At 34.8% G+C, this 15,515-nt stretch overlaps 1 protein-coding gene across 1 annotated transcript; it reads left to right on the forward strand.

Annotated features, from left to right (window-relative positions):
- Nucleotides 1-1,639: 1,639 nt before the first annotated feature.
- On the forward strand, nt 1,640-11,402 carry LOC307161337 (uncharacterized protein). Its single transcript, XM_079875975.1, has 18 exons — nt 1,640-1,725; nt 1,843-1,909; nt 2,118-2,253; nt 2,332-2,421; nt 3,472-3,546; nt 3,653-3,709; nt 3,876-3,959; nt 5,154-5,246; nt 5,433-5,528; nt 5,619-5,711; nt 5,797-5,883; nt 8,914-9,018; nt 9,273-9,425; nt 9,535-9,642; nt 9,827-9,922; nt 10,099-10,185; nt 10,386-10,481; nt 10,585-11,402. The coding sequence occupies exons 2-18, from the start codon at nt 1,858-1,860 to the stop codon at nt 10,652-10,654; spliced, it is 1,578 nt and encodes a 525-aa protein (XP_079732101.1). The 5' UTR covers nt 1,640-1,725; nt 1,843-1,857; the 3' UTR covers nt 10,655-11,402.
- Nucleotides 11,403-15,515: the final 4,113 nt, after the last annotated feature.

The raw sequence follows: 15,515 nt of genomic DNA on the forward strand, positions 1-15,515 counted from the left end.
GCCAACACCTGTTGTTCTTGCGGATCCATGCCTCTTTCTGTTCTTTAGACAGCTCCTTGAAGTTGGGGCATCCATTAAGGAAGCGACTAGAATTGTCACAATAAGGACAGTAGGCACGTGACTTCTCTCTGTACCTGACCGAGCTGGGCCTGTAGCGGGTACTCTGCAGTCACTGTCAGCAGTGGGCCTCACAGCACCCAGCAGGATGCTTGTGAATCTGCCTGGAGGCTTGGTGTCATGACGACCTTCTCTTTTCCTGGTAGGTAAGGATGGAGCATGGATACATGACGGTGTCATCTTGGACCTGATGCTCGTACTCTGACCAGTTAGCAAAGTCGAGAAGGGTAGGAACTCTGATCCAAGACGGGTGGACGTATCTCTTAAAGCTGATCTGGAGCTCATGGTGAAGCTTGCCTTGGAGCCTGGACACATGTGAACCACATTCTAATTCAGCTGCTTCTTCTGAACCCAACTGCTCCAACATACTCACTAATGAGTGCACTCGAAGAGCTTGAATGCCTTCACATCACCTGGCCCAGATGATCAGTCAGAATCGGATACTTTTTTTGTAATAAAGATAAAGATATTTGAACAAAGTACATTCTTGAATTTTTTTTGTTCTAAATATTTTAAGTTGGCATGAAAACTAAATTGATCATGTTTACTGTATTAGCCTACAGCATGTTATACTAAATAAAAAATGACCCATTAAAAATCTTGCAAATAGTTAATTTGGATTTATTAACTATTTATTTTGACTTTCATTTGAACATTTTTAAGATTTATTATTTAGTAATGGCGGATTTGTGGGCAAGGTCAATTTAAATTTGGAGGGGGGAAAGTCAAAAAGTATTACATTTATTATAAAGTTGAAATATTTATTAGAATTCATAATAATAAATATTAGTTATTTAATTTATATCGATAATAGTAATTTAATTTAATTACATTTACATTTCAATTATTTTTATTATTTATCATTTATCATAAACCTGTATGATAATTGACCAGAATCATTCAATCTGATTTTATATTTCCGTTTTGACATGCCATTTTTATAACATTTTCCAATGGTTCAGTTTATTTCTCTTAATAATATAACAGATGCCACAATCAGATTAATTATTAACTATAACTAAAACCATAAAAAACTAAAATAAACCCTTTAAAAAATCAGCTGATTGCCAAGACCATTCTTATTTTGTTTAGTTGAAGTACTACAATAATTGAAACATATTGAACAAGTAAACTAAAACTTTTACAGACATTCTTTTTTTAAACTAATATTAAAAAAACAAATACTTTGTCAGTGTGCTTACTAATAATGACTAATAATAACTAATAATTACAAATACAAATTCAAAATATTAAAAAAGCTATTATAGTATGTCATTGATCCTAAAATTCCTCTGAATAAAACATCATCTTGTCCATGCTAAACTAATCTCTATACTGTATGTTACAATTTAGTTCCATGTACATTATTAATAAGGATTTCACCCTGGTACATGTATTTTTTATTTTTCAATTTGGAAATGTAACCTGAAATGACACCAACAGTAAGATGGACAAAACACTCAAATATTAACAGATAAATGTTTGTTTAGACCATCTAGCTACCCTTTTGCCCTGCTCGGTTGCTCTGCTGTGGACGGTTGACCATGTAATGACCCATATTAGCCAAGAGTCAGACAGTGAAGGATATACAGACTCGCAGATCAAAAAGTAAGTGTTTGTCTCTTCTGTCGTCAATAATATTCAGTACAAAGTACACATCCATTGGTTTTCGTTCCTTTCTGGCATGTTTAGTAGCCTACTTAGATCTTTTTTTCTCTCTTTTAGCATAAGACGGAAACAATGTATAAGCTTTTGGCTGTTGTAAGTTTAACTGCATTGCTCTGCTGCTACGGTAGGCTACGTTGTTTTCCCTCTTATTGTGGTCGAACAATTAAAATCAACCTTTAAAGTTTAATAGACAAAAGCAGCATTTATGTGATAGCTCTAACAATAATGTTCTGGATATATTGACAACTGTTGGCATTGTCTTTTGTGGTAGTAATTCTTTCCCCACGGTTTCTCTGTAGTTTTTAATGATTCTGTCTTTGTTTTGAACAAAGATTGTGCTGAACTATCATCTCACAACTTAAGAGAACAAATCCTCAACTCTGGGACTGTAGTCTTTTTAGACTTCCTGGACAAAGTCAGAAACGTTACAGAGAAAATAGTGAGAGATGATCAGTTCAGGAAAACTAGGTAAGACCAGCAGTGGATAATGTACCTGATATGTAGGTTCAACAGTTTCCTGATCATAACCTTTTTCTGTTTTTACAGGATCGCTGTCCAAAGTTGGGTACAAAAATTAAGAGAGTTTGTAAAACCAAAGAATGCTACCCGGAGCCAGTATGAGTCAGATGTAATACCGTAAGTCTGTCCAACGGTCTCAAATACTGTGTAATGATAGTAATGTCATGTTTATTCTAAGCACAAGTCATGAATACAAATCTCAAAAGAACCAGTTGAAAAGTTAGCATGATTCTTAATACTGTCGTTACCTGGATGTTTTATGATAGATGTTAATAAGTCCTTTGTCCTGAGCAGTGAAACTGCCTGGTTTTTTTTTCTGCATCTTCTGCATATTTGAACCCCTTCCAACAGTAAATGTATGATTTTGGTATCCATCTTTTCACACTGAGGACTCGAACTTAACTATTACAAAAGTTCATTGATGTTCAAAAAAGCAAAACAGGGGTGTAAACTTTTGAACAGAATGATTGGTGTGAATTGTTTGTGTTTTGTTTAAAGATCTTTTTTGCTTTGTTTAGTACTGCCCTTAAGAAGCTTCAGAAGATATTTACAAGTCTCACATTTATTTAAGTCACATTTATTTATATACAGCACTTTAAAGATCGTCTCAAAGCAACTTTACGTTTTAATAACCAGGAAAATAAGAGCGTTAATGTAAAGTTAATCAATTATGAAACCAATTCAATTTCAGCTGTACAGCAGATCTTCAGAAAATAAGTGTTATTGTTCTCCTCAAGTCAATTCAATGACAGTGTCAATGTTGCAAAGTTCATCAGATATGAGACCATTTTAATTCAGCTATAAGCATCTCAATGGAAGATAATGGTTTCATTATTTAGCTCAATTAGTGTCATTATCCAGCTCAATTCAGTTCAAATTTTGTTCTCCGCCAATAGTGTCAGTGCAGTTAAATCGATAATGTCCCTAAATATTAATTGTTGTTTAAACCCTGATTCCAGAAGACAAAATAAGAATAATTTAGACCAATATCTTTCATCTGTTTCCGCTATTGTTATAGTTGTGGTGTGGACTCACTCAGAACAATTAGAATGAGTTAGAATGCTTTTTAGAATCTCATGGTTATTGTGAGAACTGGTCAAAATTATTTTGATGATTTTTGGTGATTTAAAAAAAAAAAAATTATATTGCCTGTTTTTTATTTCACAGGAAATTATTTCCGTTGGAGGCTGCTAGTACAATTATTGTAACGACCAACGAGATCGCTGAAAATGTTTTCTTTCCGTAAGAGCTTTATCATCTTTACACATTCTTAAAACACTAAAAGATCTCGTTTACTTCTGACAAGTTCTCTGAAACCCAATATAATACCTATGAATGTGCTCTACAGGTATTTCAACATTTACCGCCAGATCTTTAAAAACGAGACGATGGTGGAGATCTGGAAGTAAGCATGTGTTCATTGAGAGTGGAGAACACAAGATCCAGTGTTCCTTTGTCAAAGTGCTTGTCCAAGATGTGATTGTGCACTGACCTTACAAATCCACCATCCACACCATGTACCTTTTGTTTTGCTCATAACTTGATTTATTCATCTGACTTGTTTATTACAGAGAAGTGGAGTCATACTATCTTCCAGGAGCCCCTCCAATCTACAGTAAACCCATGGAGTTCTTCAGTTTCCTTCTGGCCAAGGCGTAGGACCTCTCTATAATTTAATTTAAACTTGTTTAATGTTGTATTTAAAATATTATCAGCAATAAGCTATGTGCAGATTCTACGGAGCCCCTAAAGGGACATGGTGAAGGAAAACCTATGAGATGGGAGGAAAAATGATGTCAATGCTTTTGCATTCTCTTCCAGAGGTTTGGCAAGCGAAAGCAACGTGTCTTGAAGGAACACAAAGTTTCTCGAGTAAACGCAAAGCTTTTGCAAGGGAATGCAACAGTTTTGTGAACGAAAGCAAAGTTTCTTGGGGGAACGCAAAAGTTTTGCGAGGGAATGCAAAGGTTTTGCGAGCAAATGCTGAGTTTCTCAGGGGAACGCAAAACTTTTGTGAGGGAACGCAAAATTTTTGTGAAGGAACGCAAAGGTTTTGCAAGTGAAAGCAAAGTTTCTAATGGGAGAATGCAAAAGTTTCTTGAAGGGATCGCAAAGGTTTTGCGAGGGAATGCAAAGTTTCTTGGGGGAACGCAAAAGTGTTGCGAAGGAATACAAAGGTTTTGGGAGTGAAAGCAAAAATTTGTATGGGATAACGCAAAAGTTTCTTGAGAGAACGCAAAGGTTTTGCGAGTGAATGCAAAGTTTCTCAGGGAATGCAAAACTTTTGCGAGGGAACTAAGGTTTTGTGACCGAACACTAAGTTTCTTGGGGGAACGCAAAACTTTTGCGAGGGAACACTTAAAGCATTGACATATATTTTTTCCTCCCATCTCAATTTTTTTCCCATCACCATGTATCTTCAGGGGCTCCTGTGATGATTACACAGTGTCAACACCGGACGCAACCGTTGACGTGTCGCATCGCGAAAAAGTTACCGTTACAAATCCATTTGTCATTCCTGTGAGAAATATTGTGGCCTGTGGGTGCATGGAGTCACATGGAGTCATACGTCATATGTCATAAATTGAACAAGCCTCGAGGCATCAGTTTGCTGTTGGGAATTTGTTGTGTTGTGTCGCGCTGTGCTGCGCCATATCCATTGTAGACAACACCACTGATTTGAATGGTTTCTATTGTCGTTTGGCACTTCGCATTGCGCCGTTCGCAACTTCGCATCCAGTGTAGACACGGTGTTAGTAAAACATGCATTGTACTACAAAATAATTTTACTTGTAGTTTTTAAGTGTAGCATATTAAAAGGTAACATTCTGTATTTTGACATTTAAAAGGGTGGTGAGATCCCGGCTGGTGAACATGCTCGAAGCTGGGGTGGATACTGTTTTGGACATTGGAAAAATAGATTTTAACCAACTTCATGAGGAGTAAGAGCTGTTTTAAAGCCATGCTGTTAAAGCAAATAGCAACTATGGATTAATTATGCAATAATATGGATGCATTTTATATTATTGTCCTCCAAACTTAAGTGTTGGGCTAAACACATAAGCCCATGACAAAAAAATTATTACATTTCATAGTGTCATTTTAACCACTTGTTGTCTCCTCCGAAGAGTGCAGATGGTTATGGATCAGATTAGAAACAAAGCCTTTGAAATTTCAGTTTTGGAAAGGCAAAAAGAGAAGAATGATTTCCTTATATCATTAAGGTAAGAACGTTTGTTAATATCAATTCCAAACTTCAATATTGTACTTAATGACATCTCTAAATAACAATTTTTCTCTTCTGTGTTTCCTAGAACCACATCTGGACTGATTGCTTTTTACTGGGATGAAGTTTTGAAACACACTGAAAGTCCTTCGTTCCATGCGAAATACTTGGATTCTAAGAAGTAAGACTATGCTACTGATTGACAGGTCGATAAATATAAAGTAAAATTAGCATTAAAAAAAATGCCTGAATTTTGTGTGTTACAGGCAATGGGCAGAGCTGATTGAGTTGAGAAACGCAAGTGAAAAGTATCATGTGCTTTTAGACCCGGATACAAGGCATGGTCTTTTGAAGTAAGGAAGACATGCACAAAATGTTGAATATTACAAATATCATTTAAACCACTACATAATTAATAGTTTCTCATCCTTTCAGACAACTAAAACTATTTCATAATTATCATTAAAACCACTTGAACGATCATGATCCTTCTATTAGAAATATAGTTTTTCCTCCCCCCTCATGCCTTTTCCATCACAAAAGTTTTGCGAGTTAACGCAAAGTTTCCCTGGGATGATAAAGTTTTGCGAGTGAAAGTCAAGTTTTTATGGAGGATTAGTGATTCATGAACGATCAAATGAACGAAAGATTCGTAAGGTAAAGTAATTATTTATGTTCCCTGTAAATTATTTTTGACTGCATTATAATGATTTCTTAATTCAGAATATTATCAAGATTGCGTAGGTGGATGTGTTCGGGGGAATTTGCCTGTTAAAAGTATAACATTTAAAGCCCCTTAAATGAACGAAATGACTCGGAAAAAAGATTCGTTCATTTTGATGAACGAGATCGAACAAGAGAGTCAGTAAAATGATTCGAACTTCCCGTCACTATAAGGAATGCAATACTTTTGAGAGAGAAGCAAAAGTTTTGCAAGAAAATACAAAAGAATTTAAATTTATATATATTTTTAAATCATTACCATGTCAATTTATCCCTCCTGGAGTGCCACGGTCCTTTGTATTTAATTAGGGTTTTGCTCGCACACCTGAACCAGCGAATCAAGCTCATCCAGCCTTGTGTTTTGGAGCTGGTTGGAGATACGCTCTGCAGGACAGTTTGACACATGTGATTCAGGGCTTCAGACATTTTTCAGAGCATGACAGGTATGAAAGCGAGGCTGTGAGGGATAGGCTTACCGTGTTATCAATGGCATTTCCGCTGTATAAAGCTCCCAGCATAGGCGGAAATCGCGGGGGGGTCGGGGGGGTCAGGACCCCCCCTATCTGAGGGTTGTCCCCTCCTAAAAATATAATTAGCCTAAAATATGTGTATTGTAAATAATATAATGATATATACTTAAAATAATTGTTTAAGTAGTAAAACAATAAAAATGCAAACGGGGCAAATACAAATAAACGTTTTAAAATGTTGAGTCCCCCCTCCCTTGCCTCAGTGCTTCGGTCCACTGCCCGCTCCCCTTTTACCTCATCACAAACAACTCCAATAAACTCCAGTAAGTCAAGGCTATTTTATTTACTTTAAACCTCGGATGAAGTGATTATTTTCTCTTTAATACAGAATATGCTGCGTCTGCGTCATTAATAAATCATTGACATAAAATGTTATGATAACCAATCACTTACTTTTGTCACCGATGTAGGCTAGTCCACCTCGCTATGTTGGCGATTATAACCTTGTTTTATACAGTCTGTGCGTTAAACGTTACCTAGATTGTTTAAAACCGTTCCCTCACACACACACCCAAAGAGTGTACGCATACACCTTGTGTAGTCTTGTAGATTAGACAAGTGCGGGTGCGCATTTAGATTTTCACGCTTTCACTGTGTGATTTAGTCAGTTTATATCATTTAATATAGTTAATCTAATATAATATCACACAAAGAGTGCAGTTTTTCTCCAGATATTAACATGATAATAAATGTGATTTAATAAATTGATAATTGAAAAGTTTACTTTTAGACACCATATTGCCTGTTTTAACTATTTCGCCAACGAAAATAGTTGAAAACTAAGCCAAAGCACTGTATTTGCGTCTCTGAGAAACACTGAGGTATTTCCTTACTGAATTATGAATCAGCTTTTTGAACGAATCAGTTGAATCACAATGACTCACTCATTAACAATGAATTGCTGCCACCTACTGGCGGTTTTAATTTCACATTTAAAGTATCTTTTCATGTTTTAAATAATTTTACATATCAATATTCAACGTTTTATGTTTTAAACAAAACATTATTTATGTCTGTGTAAAATCTAAATGCCATTTCAAATGCAACTTTTGTGTTTCCTCTCCATTGCAAAGATTTTGTTGATATTATTTAATTTGATTGGTAACAGCCCTATTGTGACTTATTATTATAATTTAATTTAATGTATGAAATTGACACAAAAGATGATGCATGCATATATTTAGGTTTAAAAATACATTTATAAAGGTAAAAATGCCAATGAAGGTAAAAATCTATTGAAACTTATTGGAAAAATGATTTCTGTCACTGCTGTGAACTGAACCGCCACACAGAATATGAAGAATTTCAAAAACTTTAGGAGTCGGCTGTCCTCGGCAGTCCTAAACATGCCAAGTTACCAGCACAATAACACACTCAGCAAAATATTGTCTAATTATCGTTATCGATTAATCATCAACCTTCATTTTTTTTGTCAATTTTGCACACCAATGAAGAATATTTTGGTCAATTTAGTCAGCTTTTTCAATGAACCAGAGAGAAACTTTGAGAAGAAGGAGAATGGAACGGTCTAGCTACAGTACACTAATAATAGCAGTAAGGCTTTCCTCTGTGTACACACATATCCATAGAAAGTACAATTTTGCCTATATTATTGGTGTCCCCTTCAAAAAATTGCTCGTGAGGAATGTTATGTTTATTGTCCCCCCCAACATTTAGATGAAATTTACGCCCCTGGCTCCCAGATCTCATGTTGTCTAGAGTTTTTTTTCATCTACTGAAATTTCTTGGAAAGATTATTTTTGCAGTGTTTTGTCAGCTGAACAATCCAAAAACACATTAAATAACAGTACAACCCACTGAAGAGATGTAGGCCCATCCCTCACAGCCAAGCTTTCAGTCCCATTAAAAATCAAAGATGGCGCTGTTGTAAATAGGCCAACTGTGGTTTACAGATCTACATTCACTGCAAACCACAGCTTCTCCGAGATTTGATTTTATAAAACGGTTAGTCCATAAAAAAAAATTTTATTTCAATATTAAGTAATGAGGTCACGTGTATACTTGTAGAGTATGTACATCGAACGTGGCTCCACCAATCAGAATCAAGGGCTGGGATTTTTATTTTTACTGTGCCTTTTTACTGTAACTGATTCCAATTTTCTTTTCTAGTTGGACTAAACTTAATTTTGATACATTCTTTGACGCCTTGGCCCTGGAATATTACAGTCGTGGAAATGAAGCTCTTGGTTCGGACAGATTCAATCAGTCTAACTGGCAAGTGATCTATATACTGTATGAAATTAAACATGATTTATGATTAATGTATATGTGTCCATGTATCTGATACTTTAGATTTTGTTTGTTAGTAAGGAAATAGCAGTTTGTGATTCAAAAGTTGTTCATCTGTTGTTTCAGAAAGTAATGGCACGTAAACATGTAGATATACTTCATAAACATCTGTGAGAATTTAAAGCGATATTAATGACAAATCAATGGTGAAACAAAGATGATCCCTCCATTTTGTTCAGGGCTATTGGCAGAAGCGCTGTTGTTTACTCTCTTCCTGTTTATGAAAAACTTTCTGAAGTCGGCTTTGGGATTACCGAGATCAACAGGTTTCTTCACAGAGTAAATCACATAACCCTTATTCTTGAAGGGAATGATGTATCACACACTGACAGGTATAGGGACAAGAAACATTTTCTCATGTTTAATTATATCGTATTGAATTAATATGTAAATCTTAAAATAGTAAGACATTTTTTATATATGTTTTTCTCTATCTTGCAGACAGACCTTTTTGGAGGACCTCATTAGGGGCATTTTGTATCTGCTTAGTCCAGTTATTGAACATGAGAAAACCGAGAGCGAAGATAATCAACTATTACTGCCTTTGCGGTAAGACAAAGTAAAAAAACAAACAATAAAACAGTGAATAAATTATCTTGTTTTATGATCACCTTTCAGTAAAGATAAGCTGTGTGTTCTTGATATATTTATCTAGAAGACTAATGCTTCGTGCTCTCTAGCCTAATGCAAATATAATATATTCCTCTTCATAATCTTCTTTTGTTTGCTATAGCGTAATTAGGAAAGTGTTCCTCGAAATTTGGGGCTTTTTTGTCATCAGTCAACAATACAGAAGTTTTGATGAGACTGAACTCCAGCAATCAGTGAAGTAAGAAATGGACTTTTATCCTCTTTATTTTTCATATGTTCAGTAAAAAATCTTGGAAATCTGGTTAAAGATTTCTGCCTGGTCCTGAAACATGTTGGCTGAAATTTAGCATGTTCTTGTGTAAGATTTCTGCAATCAAATAATCAGTCAGAAATGGTATAACTTATATTTGACAGTGAATGGAATCAAGTGAAGAGCGCTGTCATTAATGAGCTGTTGAAAAATGAAGCATTTACCCGAAAACAGCTTGAAGAAGCACCAAAGTAAGAGGAACAAGAAAGATCAAATGTTATTTTATGAACATTGATTTATTTATGAATACTTTGCTCTAAATCTGAATATGTTGAGACGTATTCTCTTCACTCCCCTTTTTGATTTAATGATTTCATCTTAGTTTGATCTTTTTGAAATCAGTTCATATTTGATAAGTTATTTTTTGTTTTTCGTTGTTTGAATCATAAAGGAACTTTATTCAAGCCATTCATCGGATCCTGGAGAAAATGAAGGAGTATACTGATCTGGTTGATGGCTTTGATGAAATTATTGATCCAACTGCTTTGTAAGATTTGTCATTTTCATACCATATTCGCATTTGAACAGAAGCCATGTAGATAAATATACATTTTTATTCAATCCTCACAATTTTTTTTTTTTTCCCACAGAGTCTTCGAGAAGTCAATGTATCGCACAAACATCATGATTCATGATGTCTGGGATATGCTAGTGGAGTAAACTCTCTCTATGAATAAAATGTCAGGATTGTATAAAGGCTTGTTTCCACCACAGAAAAAAAAAATGAAAAAAGGTAATTACGACTTTTAATCTCACTATTCTGACTTTATTTTTCCAGAATTGCAAGTCCGAATTGTGATATATAGCCTAAACTCACAATTGTGAGTTATAAAATCAGAATTTGCAAGATATAAACTAATATTTATAATAAATAAAGTTAGAATTGTTAGATATGAACTCGCTATTGTGAGTTGTATAAAGTCCCAAGAATCAAAGTCAGCTCACTATTCTGACATTTTCTCACAATTGCATGTATATATCTCGCAATTCTGACTTTATAACCTGCAATTGAAAAAAGAAAAAAGTCAGAATTGTAATATGAAAAGTCGCAATTACCCTTTTTTATTTTTTATTCTTTCATATGATTGCTGCTGCTGTCAATAAGTAGAATTATACCAGCAATGTATTATTAACAGTACTTAACATGCTGTTATTTAAATGAAAAATAAAATACATTATAAAAAAGGTTTGTTCCACTGTAAACTTTGTTTTTACATGATAAAAACTGTTTATTTAGGTTTGTTATACATCTTCCAGCATCTGAACACATTAATCAACAACATCTGGATCTATTTACATGTGTTAATTTTCACTTAATTTAAATTAATCATTTGATACAGTGCACTTATCTTACTAGCTGGTCTCCGATACACAACTGCAAATTAAATAAAAATCAAAAATACTCATCAAAAATGTGTCCTTGCAGTATGAAATAGCAACAATAACAAAACTACAAAATTGATTTTATATTGGCATATATTGGTGAATACTTTTTTTTGTTACACTGGCCACATCAAAATGACTTTTATGTGATATCATTTTATGTAAATTTAAGACAAAATGATCTTGAAAATGATGCAGGATAAGCAGATCTATTTTATCAGTATGTAAAAATAAACAATATTAACACTAGTGGAAAAGAGAAGGAGCATCCTGATTGGCTGCCTTTTACTGACCCTAAAAACTGCTGTTGACTGAAGAAATATTGATCAGAAGCACACAAAACCATGCAAAGTGCATTGAACTCATGGCCTACATTCAATTTAATATTGACAGATTGCATTTCTTGTGCAAAAAAATAAATAAATGCATAAGCCCTTGCAATCTGACATTGTACCATATTTACTGTCAAATATCCATACAGTTTACTATTTACTATATTGTTACACTTTATTTCAATTCTTCACTTTATACATTCTATAACTATGAGTAACTTTTCAACTACATGTCAACTTTCTCATTATAGTATTACTAAACTTTTCGAGTTGGTAGAATAAGTTGTACTTGCAAAGTTACATATACTCAGTAGAATGTCTGTTGGGGTTTTGCAGATATTAAGCAGACGGTCTACTAGTATTCTAATGACTGGTAGTTGACATAGTTGCAAAGTTACTTATAGTTAGTAGAGTGTCGAAATAAAGTTACCAAAAAATCAACCTGACCCAAACCTGATGTTGATAAACTTTCAAATGAAAAGAGGCATTTAAACATGCACTGTCTGCTCTAATGTGACCTTAAGAGGAGTTTACATTGAACCGATTCCCATGATTGCAATGAAGTTGGTGTTTGAACAGATGAAAGTTCATATAAATGGAGATAAAGTTCAGTCTAGGTTTTGAAAATTGACGCGAAGCATGCAAATACTGAGGGACTGTGAATTTACACTCCTGGCTCGGAGAAAAATCTGAAAAAACATGGTCCAATTATAATGTGAATCTGTATTACATTTTTCACAAGCGGTTTTCTCGTGTTTTAAATTACGTTTAAATTACAACTTTGTGTTGTATTAGTGTTGAAGAAAATAACCGAAAACTATTTTTTTATTCTTACAGTGCATATTAACTGTATATCATCCCATTATTTTAGTTTTTATTTTTGTTTTATTAATATAAAAAAATATATTTGTTTAATTTTTAGTTATTTCGAGATTTGCTTTTGTCATTTTATTAGGTTATTTAAAAAAAAAATGTTTTTATCTATTTATAGTTAATTATTTTAGTGCAGCGGTGCACATAAAGTGCAAATAAGTGCAATTAGCAATAGATGATAATTACATATAAGTATAGCCTCAAAAAGTATTTTCTTTATAATAAGTGCAAATAGTTAAATGCTATTTATACATTTATATTTAGTCATTTAGCAGACGCTTTTGTCCAAAGCGACTTACAAATTAGGACTAAATTAAGCGAGTCATCGTGAAGTTGCAAAATCAACGCAAGAAGTGCTCAAAATACGAAGTTCAGGCATTGTTCAGAGTAGCATAAGCCCGATAAGCGAGGATTAAAGGAAAAGGAAAGATTTTTTTTTTTTTTTTTAAGAGGTTAAGTGCTCAGTAATTTTGCTGTTTGAGCATAAACAACATCTGCAAAGTTACAACGCTCAAAGTTCAATGCAAAGGAAGATATTTGCTTTTAAAGAAATCGCTTTTTAAGGACTACAACAAACGGCTGGTAGGGACTACAGGACATTCCTAAAATTGACATAAACCCCGCCCCGGAACACGATTTATAGATTATCATGACAGAATATGCTAATCAATGAGTAGAAGATAACAACACATCAGCTACATAAATTCATCAACTAACCATTCAGAAATGTCCTGTTGCTTTTACATGTTGTCACTTCTTCTTGAGTCTCTCCATCATTGTCTGACTCCAGTTCGAACATAAACATTGACATTTTCAGTGCATGTCTGTGTGAAGTAAAAGGACACAAGCTGTAGTAGCTCCGCCCTCGGTGCCGGGAGCAGCAGCTCATTTACATTTAAAGGGACAGACACAAAAACAATGCGTTTTTGCTCACCCTCAAAAAGTGACAACTTTAACATATATAAAAATATCTGTGGGGTTTTTTGAGCTAAAACTTCACATACACACTCTGGGGACATCAAAGACTTATTTTACATCTTGTGAAAAGGGCATTATACCACCCCTTTAAAAAATATATGGAAAGAAACATTAGCTTACCTTTAGAGAGAAGAACAGTTAAGATTAAGATGGCCAGTGACTTATTCATATTGCTGTTTCTTTCTCAGAACAAAAACTGAGTAAGAAAAACGATCACAACATGTCGACTTTGTCCGTTAACGTCAAGAGTCAAAACCTTGACTGTCCCCAGCTGGCGTTAGCCCATAAGACTTCAGCAAAAGTGGAGAAGAGAGGAGTTCCCATATACGTCACACGGACATAATGTTGAAGTTATCGAAAGGGAATGATCCTTTCACTGACTGGGGTACTTCGCGGTTAGAGATTTAACCTTCTGGTGCTCCTTAAAGTGATGATACACAGGGCAACTTTTTGAGCAATGTTGCTGTCAACGGAATACCAGATGAGACACAGGGCCCACGACCGATCTAAATTATCCAGATAGAAATGTATTGCCCATTTTCATTTTTAAAAATGCTTACACACTAAAAGTGGTAGGCTACTTGAGGCCCACAAGGGTCTAATCTTCCGAGATCAACTGACACATCCAAAATGACATTTATCGTGCTAATCATGAACACACCTGAATGAATTTGAATTTATTTTGAAGGATTAATTAAAACGCCAGGGAACACCTCAAAGTCTGCAAAAGCCAGGAGAGAGGGCAAGCAAAAAGTAGCAGACAAATTAAATGCATAAGTGCTGACCAATTTAGATGTTTTTCTCACTTATTACAGTATATATTTTTGTATTTTAATAATTTCATAATTACTTTGTTTATCGTCTTTAATGTCAGACCCACTAGCACATGGGAACAAGTAAAAGTGAAATACATGAATATTGTAAATGATAATCTTTACTACTTATACTGTTCTCAGTCTCTTTTAAAAAGACACTGTTGTTTGTATGACAACAACCAAGAAAAAGGCTGGGGGAAAAACAAAAAACACATGGTGGTCCTGCACCCCCCACGTTATACCCCGGCAGTGGCCCTTGGGTTGAATGTGAACCGACCCATTGTGCAGGGCATCCCGGCCTGGGTTCAGCTCTTCGTTAGACCCACATCCAGGGACCAGTAGCAGCAACACCTTCATTACTGGTAAATGAGCTTTCAATTCTCTCAGTGGTAAAATAATTTGTTGCTGTAATAAGTATAATCCAAATGACTGCTAGTCATTTCAACTGTTAAATTTTGAGTTGTGATGAATTGCTTTGACTTAAAGTGAAAACTGCTAAACTTATTTAGAGTTAATCTTAAAATATGTTGCCATGAGTTATTGATCACTTTTTTACAATGTAGTTCATTGTGATGACATTGCGTTTTCCCCTTTTGTGCAGTTTTTGTTTCCATTGCACAGGACAGTGAAGAAACCCTTCAGATGACTGTCCTTTGGAGGAAGTGTAAGTGCATAAATAACTTGACTTAATTTGTATATACTCATGTACCTAGTATTTTCTTTCTGCAATATGAGTGACAGGAGTCCAGAAAGGCCCAGAAGTGATACAGAGGGCGGTGCTGTGCTTTTCCTTTTTATTTTTGATGAATGAGACATGTATTGAGTTCATTTTTTGAGGGCACAGGGTGACATCCGTTCCCTATAAACAGAGTCTTCAACACAAGATTTTTCCCTGAAAAAAAAAAAAAATTAATAATAATTAAGGGGAGAAATAGAGCTTGATGAAGTTCTATCAGTGACCAAGATGATTTACTGATTACATTTTTTTCCCAAAGAATAATTGCAATAAAACTCTCAAGGCACTAAGCATATTTGTCTTGTCTTTTATTAAACACTATGTTGGTCCAAGTGCACTACTGGAGGTCCTCATCAGATTGCACTCCTCCACCACAGGGGTCCTCTGCTTTCTGATGGGGGCAA

The sequence above is a fragment of the Squalius cephalus genome, assembly GCF_949319135.1.
Source record: "Squalius cephalus genome assembly, chromosome: 7".
Lineage (NCBI taxonomy): Eukaryota > Metazoa > Chordata > Actinopteri > Cypriniformes > Leuciscidae > Squalius > Squalius cephalus.